Here is a 14,026-nt window from a genome sequence, read left to right as displayed (position 1 = left end):
TGACAATTCTTCCACCAGCACTTAATAGCAGTGTAAATGAAGCCAGCCTCCGATTTAAGCCTCTTCTCCCTTCAGAAACGGTCCGCAGTGAAGCAGTCGGCTGTGGGACGCGGGACGTGCTCCGCTTGATGTGAGTGGCACTCACAGTAGCCTGAATGCCTGGTGGCATCTGGAGGGGAATTAGCAATGTGCGTTCGCAGGTGCAGAGGAAGAGAAAGAACGCCTGATTATCTGGGGCTCTGACCCCCCACACCAGTGAATGAGACAGCTGCTGTGAAAGCTGCACTCTCTCCAGCGATTTCTGGCTCCGAAAGGGGTTGCGGCTACTTCTCAGGCAGTCGTGGCACGTCACGGCCCAGCAGCAGGGGGCAAGCCCTTTCCCTATCTGTGCACGTGATTTCCTCTTGGTAGTGAGGACGACGGTGGAGGGCAGAATGGAGAGTTGCGAAGGCCCCTTCGAGTGCTGTACGTTGTATTCTGTGCTTTTTGGAATAATCTTGAGTTCACAGAAGAAAGATTCAAGTTCTTCTGAGCCAAAGAGAAAAGCCATGTGTATGGAGCACAGGCAACTGCCACACCACACACTTAAACTATGACCCACAGAGGCAGCAGGCATTACCTGCGTGGTGAAAGTCTAACGTATTTGGAAGACTGGTTAGTTTTTTGACCTGGAAAACAACGGCTTAGGGGCACCCTGGCACTGAGCTGTGCGTCCAGCCCAGGCGACAGACGGTCCGCTCGCATTACACCTTCATAAGCAGTGAAGTGTCCCCCTGGCCGGCATGCCGAGGCCCTGTGTGCTCGCCGCCGAGCTCCTGCTCCTCTCGGCAGCGGTCGGCCCGTGGCATCGGAGTCGTCTGCCATGAGGCTAGAGACAACACAGGGACGGCACCGAGCCAGCCCCTGAACCGGGACACACAATGGACACCCGGTGCCTCACAGGACCCTGCATGTCCTGGCCGAGCTTCTGCTTTTTTGTCCTTTCGCGTTTCGACCCCGCTTTCCTTAATGTAGGCCAAGTGTGTGCTGGATGGGAAACAGGAAACGTACAAAGTGATCGCTATCCAGGTCCCGAGCTCCAGAGACGAGTCCAGCTGGAGATGAGAACACTGAGCAGAGGGAGGCCAATGGCAGAGAAGTAGTTATTACTCCGGAATGATGAGATCCAACTGCCTCCTTCTCTCTGCGGCCAAGGGATGGGCTGTTCTCTGAGCTCTTCTGGGGCCGGAGGAAGAGGACTTAGATTATTCGAGTTCCATGCCTGACTGCTTTGAAACCCTGGGCTACATTTCTCCCCGATGGGCCTTCTTGCCCATGCGGAGGAGAGATGTGCAACAGACAGGAATGCTCTCATTACCAGCAGCCACTGGAATTTGGGCTGCACAGAATCATCTAGAAGGAGCACTGGAGTGCTGAGTCCCAGGCACCTTCCCATTTTTCACCTACTTCAGCACCCTTCAAAAATGAAGCAGTAAAAATGCTTAACCATGGGGGCACATGGGTGGTTCGGTGGGTTTAGTGTCCAACTTTGGCCCAGGTCATGATCTTGCATTGCAGTTCCTGAGTTCGAGCCCCGCGTCGGGCTCTGTGCTGACAGCTCACAGCCTGGGGTCTGCTTCGGATTCTGTGTCTGCCTCTCTACTTCTCCCCTGCTCACATTCTTTCTGCCTCTCGAAAATAAATGTTCATTTTTTTAAATTGCACATCCTATGATTTCCACTTTTAAACATGTATTCGCTTTCAAACTTTTTTTGAGTACTAACAGTCCATTTTATCCAATATTGCCCTAAATCTGCTCATGCAGTTTTCTGTCCTGTCCTATTGAATGAGCCCTATCCAGCTGCAGACAGACACAACTTAGCAAATATTGCCCTCATCTGAGTATTGGGTGCACAGATAACCTGAGTAATGAAACATTAGAATGCTAGTTTTTGAAACATGATTTGCTAATTGTTGGATCTGATTTGTTTCACCTTCAGTCTCTATGACTGACTCGCTTTTGCTGACATGCTTCAAGCTGTAGGACCCTGCAAAGCACTCGGCCTCTGAGCCCTGTTCTGTCCAGACAGGCGTGGTCATGTGCCTGTGTACTGTCTCCTTAGACGCCATCTCATTGACTGGCCCTAGTTTGTCCTGCTCTGTTCCCTTATCACGTGCTGGAATCCACATCTGTCCCATGTTCTTAATTCTGTGCATAAAACCCAAAGCAATCACCATGTTTTCGTGTCAAATCTCTCTGATGACAGAAAATATGACAGATTTCTCCAGATGTACATAAACAGTAACTAGACCATCTGTTTCTTCTCGGTTGTGGAAAAATAAAGAAAAGGCAGTAAAGGTAGACGCCATGAGAGCCCACCGCAGTCACTAATTGCGTGGGCCCTAGAATACTTTCGTAGGTTTGCTATGGATTGGATTCCATCCTGTCATTTGGCTGGGCCAATCTGTGAAGATGTCAGTTGCTTCTAAATTGAATAATGGAATTCTGAATTCCATCTCTGGTTCTCAGAAACGATTTTCATAATATGTTCTTATATTAAACACAAGAAATTTCCTTGTATGCTTCTTATATTGCTTGTCCATTTATTAAAATGTATTAAGTAATGATCAACAGAAAGCTTATAAGGCTTTACTTGGAAGGTCTCTGAGATGACTGTAACAGAACCGTGCCATTTAACTTCTATATCCAGAATCTGGTTCGAAATTAGAAAACCAAAACAGAACTTAAAGTGCTTTTCAATCTTTGACGTCAACACTGTTTCCTACAGGTCTAGTGTTTCCATGTTTTACCACTTTACTGAAGTATGACTGACATGTGAGGGCTGCACCTACTTCATGTACACAGCTGAGTGAGTAGGGGAGAAGTCTGCACCCAGGGAACCATCTCCGCCACGATGGCCCCAAACATCCATCTCCTCTCCAAGGTTGGTTTTTGAAAAAAGTATAAATGACTACCCCTGACTTCTTAGCTGATAGCTTCATTTCTATTCATTTCTGAATATAGTGGACTAAGTAAGCTTTTGCCATCTGCATTGGCTTTGAAAGGTTAAAACAGGGAGATGAAGTTACTTACTTTTAAAAATTTAATTGTAAATCTTACACTGAAAGAAAAAGTAAATAGAAACAGTTTACGCTTTAAAACTAACTTTTAGTTAATGTTAAGGCTAAGCTTTAGGTCATAATTTGAAAAATCAGAGGGGTGCCTGGGTGGCTCAGTTGGTGAAGCGTCCGACTTCGGCTCAGGTCATGATCTCAAGGTCCATGAGTTTGATCCCCACATCGGGCTCTGTGCTGACAGCTCGGAGCCTGGAGCTGCTTCAGATTCTGTGTCTTCTCTCTCTCTGCCCCTTCCCCGCTTATGTGCTCTCTTTCTCTCTCAAAAATAAATAAACATTAAATATGTGTGTGTGCGTGCATATGTATGAACATAAAAATACTAAACATATACATTTTCAAATGGTGGTGAGTGACATTCTGAGAATAAAAGGAACCCAGTTTTCCATATATCTGGATGAACAGCCTGTTTCTGACTGTATCTCAGACCAAACACGTCAGAATGGTCTGACGCAAATTCGTGACCGGGTTCCCAGTGTGACAGACCCTTAAAGGAGAGCGACAGGGAGACACAGCATGCGTGTGGGTGACAAGGGTGGTTGACGGATTGAATGTTACAGTGGAAGAAGCCTATGTAGCTGATATGAAGAATAAACTATCATTATTTCACTGGCGCTGGATGAAAGACCATGGCACATGTGGTAGGTATAAACCACGTTTAGTGGCAGCTTTGGGACTAGAGAGTGGAAAATCCTAACATACTTAAAATCCCATGTGAAACACATAAGACTCAAAAGTTACGGGTTTGACAATAAACAATTTAATTATACTGCAATCGGTTTCACATTCTCTCTGTGCTTGTAAACTCATACACATTTATAGATGTCTTTGGCACAACACTTTCGACTGTACTTCACCGAGACATCAAGGTTTCAAATCCAACCTTAAAATTATGCTGAAAACTAATTTTTAAATTAAAAAATGGAGGGTTTTTCTTTTCAAGTAGATTCCTTAGGTTTGAATTTTCAGTCACAGTTATCTCTATGATCAGATTTTCTAACAAGTCAGATGTGAGCTTAAAATCTGGCAGAGAGAGCCATCACTTTAGGATGCCCTTTAGCTTTAAAGCCACACACAAGGGACCATGTCCAAACCACACAGGAGTAGCGTAGGGTGCACAAGTACTTTAATTCTGAGGGTAGACTGGGCAGGTGTTCAAAGCTTAATCCAATTTTCAGAAAGGATCATGTCCATGTATCGTTGCTATTGCTCTAGCATCTGCCTCGCTCAGGAACATGGAAAACATAGATTCCACATAGAACTGATGCATGACACTGGAATGTAAAATTACCACACTGTTTCTCCATTTTTAGGGAGAATTTTTTGTTTAGGGGTGCTTGGGTGGCTCAGTCCGTTGGCTCAGGTCATGACCTCATGGTCACAAGAGATCAGGCCCAGATGGGCTGTGCACTGGAGCAGGCATGGTGCCTGCTTGGAATTCTCTCTGTCTCTCTCTTCCTCTGTGTCCTCCCCTACTCTTTCTCTCTCTTTCAAAAACAAAGTTATTTTTCTTTAAGTCACCAAATCACACACAAATTGGCCAAAAGCAAATACAGTAAAACCTTGGATTGCAAGTCACTTGCTCCGCGAGTGTTTATAAGGTGAGCAAACATTCTAATACATTTTAACCTGACAAAGCAGCGATGTCATGTAATAAGAAGAGGAGGGTGTGACGCCCAGTGTCACATGATCACAGCTGAGCCAACGGTTCTTGAAATCCACTTTGATATAAGACTGTTTGGATGACAAGCATGTTTCCAAAGTGAATTATGCTCACAAATCAAGGTTTTACTGTATATAATTCTTATTCCTTATTATTTTTTTCTGATGTTTCACCTCCAAAAAATCTTCAGCATAGTACACCTGCTAAGATTTAAAGGAAATTATTTCAATACAAATTCCGAATCTATTGACAAGCACAGTGGTTCTCGGAGTTTCTGACTGCCCTTCACCCTAGGGGCTCAGTGAGAAACCAAGCCCAGTGGTAAGTGATCACTGTTTCTCAATGACAGCTGGCCATGCAACACAGAACATGAGTCGGAAGCTCTCAATTCAGTCTACTGAGTGAGGGATAAGGGGCGCAGGGTGGCCCTGATGACTCCTGAATTTCACCTTCTATGGTCTCAGTGCTTTATGATCAAAGGAAGGAGGGAGGAGGGAAGGAAGGGGGGAAGGAAGGAAGGAAGGAGGAGGGAGGAAAGGAGGAAGGAAGGAAGGGAGGAAGGAATAAGGAAGGAAAGAAAAAGAGGAAGGAAGAGAAGGAGGGAGGGAGGAAGGAAAGAAGGAAAAAACTGTCTTCTATTTATTTTTGTCTGAAAATCTGTGTCTACGTTTATTTTTGGTCTTTACTCCTGTTCTTCCATTTTCCTTTATGGTTCATAAAAACTTGACAATGAACAGGAAAACAAAAAAAATAATGCCTCATAATTTAAGCATAATTTATTTTTTTGATTTTTTAATGTTTTATTTATTTCCGAGAGAGAGAGAGAGACAGTGTGAGCAGGGGAGGGTCAGAGAGAGAGGGAGTCACAGACTGAAACAGGCTCCAGGCTCTTAGCTGGCAGTCAGCACAGAGCCCGACGCGGGGCTCGAACCCACGAACCGTGAGATCATGACCTGAGCCGAAGTCGGACACTTAACCGACTGAGCCACCCAGGGGCCCCAAGAATAGCCAATTTAAATTCATTGGTGGTGGGAAGAAGGAGTAAGAATTAGTTCACTACATTAAAAAAAAAAAAAAAACCCACTAATAATGGTCTGAGTTCTGTGTAGTATGTTATAAAAATGTTTTCAACAGAAAGAATTATATAAAGTGTAGAGGACAAAGATAAAGGATGCAATATTCAGTGTATTGTATAGATTAAATGTTTTTGGACTTGTTCACTAACTGAATGATTCAAAATTTTAAAAATGGGATTACTGGTCACAGAGCAAAAAGCAAAAAAAAAAAAAAAAGAGCAATTTGTGATTGTTTTCCAAACACATGAAAGTTATGCTTTCATTTTTATCAATACCTGGTAAAGATGAAGTAAGTTGTGATTCGGGTTCACTACAAGATAAACGCTCTAATGAATTATAGCTGATTACAACTGATTGCCTGACTTTCCTGAGGGAATATACATTTCAGAGGCCTGAGGTCGTGGTGGGAAGACAGAGGGCCTACTGTACCCTGGGCAGCGGTGAAGAATTTCACAAATACCGGTTTATCTCGAACTCACAGAAACCAGGGAGGAGGGTGTATTTCCCTGAGTGTCCATGCGAGGAAACTGATGTGAATTTGACCACTGACCGTAGACCCCGCACGGACTCATCCAAGATGACCGATCTGGAGAGCTCGGCCCCACGCAGCTCCGGCACAGGCAACACCGTGCCGCACACTGAGAACTCCAAAGGGCGGACCCCGTTCCCCTTCCGCCCCCGGAGACTCCTCTGCAAGGGGGGGTCTCAGGGCGGCTGCCGGGGGCCGCCCATCCCAACCTCTTCCCGCTCTAGGAGGGAGCTTGCCCCACGCTCCCTGGGCCCCGGCTTTCAACTGCTACTTCTGGTTCTGCTTCCCCACAGACCCAGAAGACAGGCGTTAAATGAAGCCACAAACATGGGACTAGTTCTTGTATTTCCCTCAATTTGAAAATTTTGCCATTTAAAAATTCTGATATCTATGATTATATATGATTTTTCATAGACATATAAATGTATTCATATGCATAGTTTCTTTATTTTCTTTATTTTCTTTAAAATTTTTATTTATTTTTGAGAGAGAGAGAGTCCAAAGCAGGCTCCATGTTGTCAGCACAGAGCCTGAAATAGGGTTCAAGCTGAGGAACTATGAGACCATGACCTGAGCTGAAATTAAAAGTCAGACATTTGATGGACTCAGCCACCCAGGCACGTCTTTAGTGAATTTTTTTATTGTTTGCTTTTTTTTAATCCTCTCTAAGCATAACAGAAATGTCACTAACCCCATATTTTCTTCACTTTATCTTCATGTGTGTAATCACATAGGGACATCTATTTTATATCTCTGAATTTAATTATTTTTATAAGTAAGAGAGGAAAAAATGGACTTGTTCACTAACTGAATGATTCAAAATTTTAAAAATGGGATTACTGGTCACAGAGCAAAAAGCAAAAAAAAAAAAAAAAGAGAAATTTGTGATTGTTTTCTACGGTTTGTACACAATATATAGATATTATCAAGAATTTGGGAGGAGAAATCAAGCACAACAGTACACTAGCGTGAGACAGGACACGCTAACCTTTCTGTGGAATTATTCAAGGAAGCACATAAGACAAGAATCAGGTTATACTGCAATAGGCATGGAGAATCCCTGGTAATTTTGTTTAAAAAGTAGATATTTTTGTTACCTTCAATTTCTTGAGTTTCATGACATTTTTTTCCCCCTAAGGCTTCACTGCCTTTATGAGCCTGTCCTTGAAATCATGTTTTCCCTGGTTTTATAATAAACATGTAAATTCTGTGCACTAGTGCCAGGAGCCGCACCAGCCTCTCTGGATGGCAGTCACAGCAAGGAAATGGCAATGTTTGCACAGCTTCTGCCGTGAGAAATGAAGACTAGTATCTCCTTCTGCTACTACTGGCTCATGGTGGAAATGAGCCTGCTGGTATTGACCAGGCCTCACAATAGTCTATATCAAACCCATATTCTGAACACAGTTACCTCATAGGAAAAGCATATTCCTGCCTTTACAAAAGAGATTTTAGATAAGAGTTCTGTGGATTATTGTCAAAATGTTCTTCCTATGTGCCTTGCAGTTCCAAGACTTAGATAATAAAGGGGGTTAAGAACACAAGAGTTACTATTGAGCCTGGTCCCATATCAGAAGAGCCTAATTTATAGTTAAGGTACAGACAAGTACCGACCATAACTTACTAATTGGTGATGTATGGCAGTCCCTTCCTCAGGGCCTACATTCCACAGACACCCTCCCTTACACTGGCAGCTGGGATGAGGATAGATAAGAGTAATTAAAACATAAACCCAGATGCAAAGACTGATACATATAGAGCCCCCTTGGTAGTTTCCACAAACTAACCAATTCAGAATCATTCATCCTCTTGAGAGCCAGACAGAATGACTCTTAACTTATCTATATACAATGTAATCTATATGTTATCCTGTCTTTCACTAAGAGCATCCTGTTATTTCCTTGGTCGTAAATTCACTACGACTGGGATAATTCTGCAACTGATATCACAAAAGACCTCTCATTGTAAGAAATTCCTTTTCTCTGACCTCATATTGTTGTTGAACCTTTAAATAAAGACACCAAAACCGACAGGACAGAGATGCCTGCCTGGTGATCAGAAAGAATCTCGGGGCATCTCTCGCTCTTTTTCTCTCTCTCGCCAACACCGTCCATCCTTCAGGGACCCCTGGACCTGTCGGAGCCGGCGCGGCCTCCGACACACTAGACTGTAGCTCTTAGCTCATAAATGAAGGAAACAAACAAACAAAAATAAATAGAGAACTATTTATGTGAATATGTGAGCTGAAGGCGTCTTGGAGATGTTATGGTGGTTTCCAATCCACTCCATTGCTGTAGGGCTGCATTTACCAGACATTCCTCTACCCCTTCATCAGAGGTCCTGGGAGGAACAGCTTTCAAAATTAAGTACAAATTGAGATTCTCTACCATAAAAGGCAGCACCAAGAGAATGAGAAGATAAGCCACAGTAGGAGAAGATATTAGCAAAGGAGATGATGGATAACAGACAGAGAACTCTTAAAACTCAGTAAGAAAACAAGAAATCTGTATGAAAAATGGGCTGAAGACCTTGAGCAACGCCTCACCGAAGAAGATACACAGAGGCAAGTCACCACAAGAAAAGATGCCCCACGTCCTATGTCATCAGGGAAATGCAAACTGAAGCACAGGAAGAGCTACTCTCCACCTATGAGAATGTCCAAAATCCAGAATACAGACATCACGAAAACACTGCCGGGGGCGTGGAGCAACACAACTCTCACTCACTGCTGGAGGGAGCGCAAAACGGCACCTGCACTTTGGAAGACAGTGTGGACAACATTAAACATGCTCTTACTATTCAATCTGACAACCACACTCCTTGGTATTTATTTGAAGGAGTTGAAAACTCCCTATTGTGTTCACACAAAAATCTCTACAGGGATGTTGATAGCAGCTTTATTTGTAATTACCAAAACTTGAAGTGCCCAAGCTACCTTTCAGTAGGTGAGGGATAAATAAACTGTGGTCCATCCAGACAATGGAATATCATTCCACACAAGAAAGAAATGAGTTGTCGAGCCATGAGAAGATATGGAGGAACCCTTAGTGCATATTACCATGGGAAAGCAGGCAGTCTGAAGAGTCTACATACTGTACGATTCCAACTATATGACCTTCTGGAAAAGGCAAAACTATGGAGACACTACAAAGGTCAGTAGTGGCCAGGGGTGAGTGGGGGGAGGGAAGGATGAACAGGTGGAACACTGAGGATACTTGGGGCAGTTCAGCTCTTTGTATGATACTATCAGGGTGGATACATGTCGTTATGTATTGGTCCAAACCCATAGAAGGTACAACACGAAAAGTGAACCCTAATGCAAAGTACGGCCTCTGGGCAGTGAGCTGTTAGATTCACTGACTGTAACAAATGCACCATCTGGTGGGGAATGTGGACAATGGGGGCACTGTGCACGTGTGGGCAAGGGAAACATGGGAAATCTGTGTCTTCCCAATTTTTCTATGAACCTAAAAACTTCCTTTTCTATTCTCTAAAAAATTAAGTACAGTCCTATTATTTGAGAAGATGGAGAAAGGTAAGGAAAGGCAGAATTAATACTGAAGAGGGTACTACACATCCCAACATCGAGCTGTGCCCTAGGCTTCTATTGGACCCAGTGTGGTATCCAAAACCCTGAAACCCATTAATAAATGGCACAATTTAATCTCCACTCCTCTTCTTCTGTAGAAGTTAGAGGAGAATGGAATATGGTTCCCCCAAAAAAAGTTTGATACAGAAAATCCACGATTTTGAGTTCATCCCATCTTCCGTCCAGCAAGCATATATTATGTGTCAGATGGATGATGTCTCAGCAACTGTTGGTGACAGTCTGCCTACCTGACTGGCGAACTCCTCTGGGTTCCGTGTTATCCGCTCAAAGGTATGAATGAAATTACCTGTCTCTGGCAGAGTGTAGCGCAGCATTTGGAATAGAGCATGTGCTTAATACATGTGAAGTTGAACAGAAGGGCTTTGGGGGAAGAGGCATAGAGCCTGTGTGGATGTCCCTAAGACATCAAAGGCACAAGTATGCTGTACCCTGTGTCAAGACAAACCGGACCAAAATTTACAGGCGTTCGAGCTTAATCACTGTTTCAGGTGTGCTGTTGCGTTCCTGTCATACAGGTGGGGAGAGCAGTGTGACTCAAGCTGCGTCATCTCCATCTCCGTCCCTGCGGCCGCGCCCCGCCGCGGCTGCTCTCATCCTGGCCGTGTCTCGCAGGCGCGCGCCCTCACGCTTCCCTGTGAGGCGAGGTAAGCCCTTCAGCTGTGTTCTGCACCGCGTTGAGAAGTATTTGGGGTACGCCCGAGTGTGCTGACGTTCAATGCAAAAATGCAAGGAGATGCCCCCCAGAAGCCAGCTTCCTGTGCTGGTACGCGCCCTCGGAGATGCCCCCAGCTCTGGTCACCCTCCTCCGTGGCCCCTGGCTCACACAGCTGTTAACAGTAATGATGATGATGATGATGATGATGATATATCAGGTACACGTGTCAGTTTTCAAGCTGCCCAGACCCCACCCACATTGTCATGGGACCAGCAGGTGCTCTTGCGCAAAAAGCTCAGTGGGAAAGTGCCCCCGCACCCCAAGCCCCAGGCCCCCAGGCCCAGCCACAGCAGAACCGGAAGTCTGGTTGGTGGGGACAGTGAGAACAAAGGCCCAGGGTCTTTCTAGTCATGGCAAGTTTTCCTCTACACCGAAGTAGCGTGAATCTAATACTAGTGTTTAGAGGGAAGTGAACCTCGGAGGCTTCACCTTGTCCAGCGCTCCCGTGTAGGCTCGGACCAGAACTCTACTGTCTGGTAGCCACATTTCACATAACTATTTTAAAGAATTGCTCGGGTCCCATTCTGCTATCATATCATTTGGACATAGCTCCCTGGGGACCCCCGTGGGAAGGTGGGTGACTCAGCCAGAGGAGCTCTCACTCTCGGGCTCCCATACCGTTCATCTCACTACCATAAATTCTTCACCTCCACCCTGAAGTACACTTCACCTTCAGCGTGCAAGACGTTCTCATGGAAGGCAATGGAAGCTGACCCTTAAATAGTATGAGCTCAAACATCAAGAAAGACAGAAACCCCAAAATAGCAGATCTTGAAAATTCAGGTTTTAGCTGAGATCTAGGTGGTGATTTTTGAACAAATGAATGGGTGGGAGAAAGGAGAGAGAGAGAGATTTAAAAGCTATGAGAACTTCCTAAATGCTGCCCCAGGTCTAGACGCCCTAGGTCCAAAGATGCTGTAGAGATGGACAATGGGCGAAGACAAAGGGAAACGGGAGAGAGGCCTCCTTTAGGGTCCTAGACCATTCTGATGGGACCCCTGGCAGCGTTCCCCATTATTCTCACACTGTCTCCCCCCTGAGCAGCGAGAGCGTCTGTGAGGTCTAGTGCCTGAAGCGTCACACAGGCGGGTCCTCTGGGGCATCGGTCAGCCCGCCAACCTCGGCCTGCGGGGCTCCTTCCGCGAGGCCCTCCTACCTCGGCAGGCGGGCAGCGCGCTGCTCCACTGGCCGTTGCTCCGACACTGGGCCCGGGAGGCGCCCTGCAGCAGGTAGCCCGTGTTGCAGGTGAAGTTCACCACGTCGTTCAGGTTGAACTCGCTGCCGTTGGTGAGGCCGTGGGCGGGGTTCCCGGGGTGGCCGCAGGTGATGGCTGCGTAGGAAGACAGGCCCACAGCAGTGTCAGAAAACGGATTCCACATGGACACATTTACAGGCGTGTCACACGTATGCGTTCAGAGATGGCTGTCAGACTCGTGGCAGACCGTGCTTACATTCGGAAGGAAAAACGGTGAAACAGAACCAGAAGCTGAATCTACAGGTTTTTACTATAATTATGGAAAATAACCCACATGTCGAAAATGTACTTGTTTATCTTACTAATTATTCTTACGTCATGACAGGACGCCAAGTAACTCTAGAATAAAGCGGTGAACAAGAGGGGGTAAAATTCTTACGTTAATTACGAGTTTTGAGTATTTTCCCCTTAGAATGCACCAGCTAATTGTGTGGAAATCCTCATTTGGAAATTATAGGGACCTGGCTGATAACTATAATTGCACATGTATCCATTTTTCCAGTATCAATGTAAACATCAGAAAATTAGCAAAATAAGCGTGCATACACAAACAGTAACTTTCTTCGACAGTCCCTATTGTATGATCTTAGGAAATGTAGTGACCTGTCATTAATGTCATGCCCTAAATAGCAGCAATACAAATCCCAAAGATATCCCTCAGAGGCCTTTTCAAAAGAAACACATTACAGTCATAAAACTGGTGTTTTCCTCCTCAATTATCTTGTCAATGGTTCTTTCTTCTAAGTAAAGCCTTCACCCTGAACTCTGCCCACTCACCACTGCACTGTCCTAGATAACACCTGTTATTATCTATGGCTGCATCCACACTTCCTCTGTATTATCCACGGGAAATAAAGAATATACTGGGAGAAAAAAAACCAATTGGTTTAAAACACATTTTGCAATAGAGTTTTCAATGTCTTACAGAAACACTAGTCAATAGTTATCTTGGATGTTATAAAGTTTGAGGACCATCATTCCATGAGATTCTATGTCTTTCTTTAAAGGAAGGACTGCTTGCAAAACTCTGTAGTCTTGTTGAAAGAAAAAATACAAAATAACACAGAAGATCTGGGGCGTGTGGCTATTGGCTATGGAAAGCCAATCTGCAGGCTCAGACTAAGTGCCTTAGCCCTGCTATAATTAGCTTCTGTTTGCACCCTGTTTACCCTGTGATGAAATCAGGCAAATGCGTGCAGGACACCACTCACCCTGGGGTCTGTTGGAGATGAGTGAAGGAGCACGTTAACTGTGGACCAGCATCTGGAGGTGCCGGAAGGGAACACAGGGGAGGTGGATGGGAGAGGAAGGGAGCAGCCCTGCCCAGAGTCTCTCTCGGCCCCGGTGAAGGTTCCATTCTGCTTCACTCTGGAGCTACCGCATGTCTGTGCTAAGTCTGTGCCAGGACTCCCGACAGAGAAGGTAAGCAAAGGCAGCGCGCGCTGAACTGCTTCACGTGGTACTTACGGACGCAGACGGGGGTCTGTCCGGACCACTTGTGGTCCTGCAGGCAGATTCGAACCGAAGTCCCCACCAGTCTGAAGCCAGGGTTGCACTGATAAACCACAGTGTCCCGGTAACTGAAACCATCTCCGCTGATGTGCCCGTTCACGATGGGGTCCGGCGAGCCGCAGTGGCCGGCTGCAGACAGGAGCAAAACCGATAAACGCTTTGCAGAATCTGTTTCTTATAACAGTACTGCACTCGCAATCTGTTCACCTGTATTGCAGGTGACTTACACCACCAGGTGCCTAGCGTATCAGAATTTTCCCCATTTATATATAATTTTTTAATATAATTCTTTGCTTTGTAACTTGTTTATTTTTCTCAACAATGGTGGGTATCGAGTCATGTTTGAAATTGCTAACATGTATGAATTGCTAATGAAGTTATTTCCGCAAATATGGTTTCCCCATGTATTTTCTTACTTATCTTTCTTACTGAGATTTTATGTTGTCTGGCTACTGCTTTTCCAAATAAAAGCCAAAAAAGGGGAAGAGACACTTGGGATTAATACTGATAGGTTTTGTGATCTATTGAACATGGGATTTTCAGTGCGAGAGA

The 14,026-nt window shown here is 45.0% G+C and overlaps 1 protein-coding gene across 1 annotated transcript in view; it reads right to left on the bottom strand.

Moving 5' to 3' along the window:
* Positions 1-14,026, bottom strand: part of CSMD1 (CUB and Sushi multiple domains 1) — a 467,695-nt gene that overhangs the window by 45,261 nt on the left and 408,408 nt on the right. The window contains exons 46-47 of the mRNA XM_039255776.1: positions 13,430-13,603; positions 11,864-12,037 (exon numbers count right to left, since the gene is read on the bottom strand). Of these exons, the coding sequence (XP_039111707.1) occupies positions 11,864-12,037; positions 13,430-13,603 (348 nt within the window). The remainder of the gene's footprint in view (positions 1-11,863; positions 12,038-13,429; positions 13,604-14,026) is intronic.

Source organism: Hyaena hyaena, unplaced genomic scaffold (assembly GCF_003009895.1).
Source record: "Hyaena hyaena isolate Hyena2069 unplaced genomic scaffold, ASM300989v1 scaffold_545, whole genome shotgun sequence".
Classification (NCBI taxonomy): Eukaryota; Metazoa; Chordata; class Mammalia; order Carnivora; family Hyaenidae; genus Hyaena; species Hyaena hyaena.
Note: the sequence above shows the minus strand (reverse complement) of the source record. Positions and strands in the feature narration are given on the sequence as shown.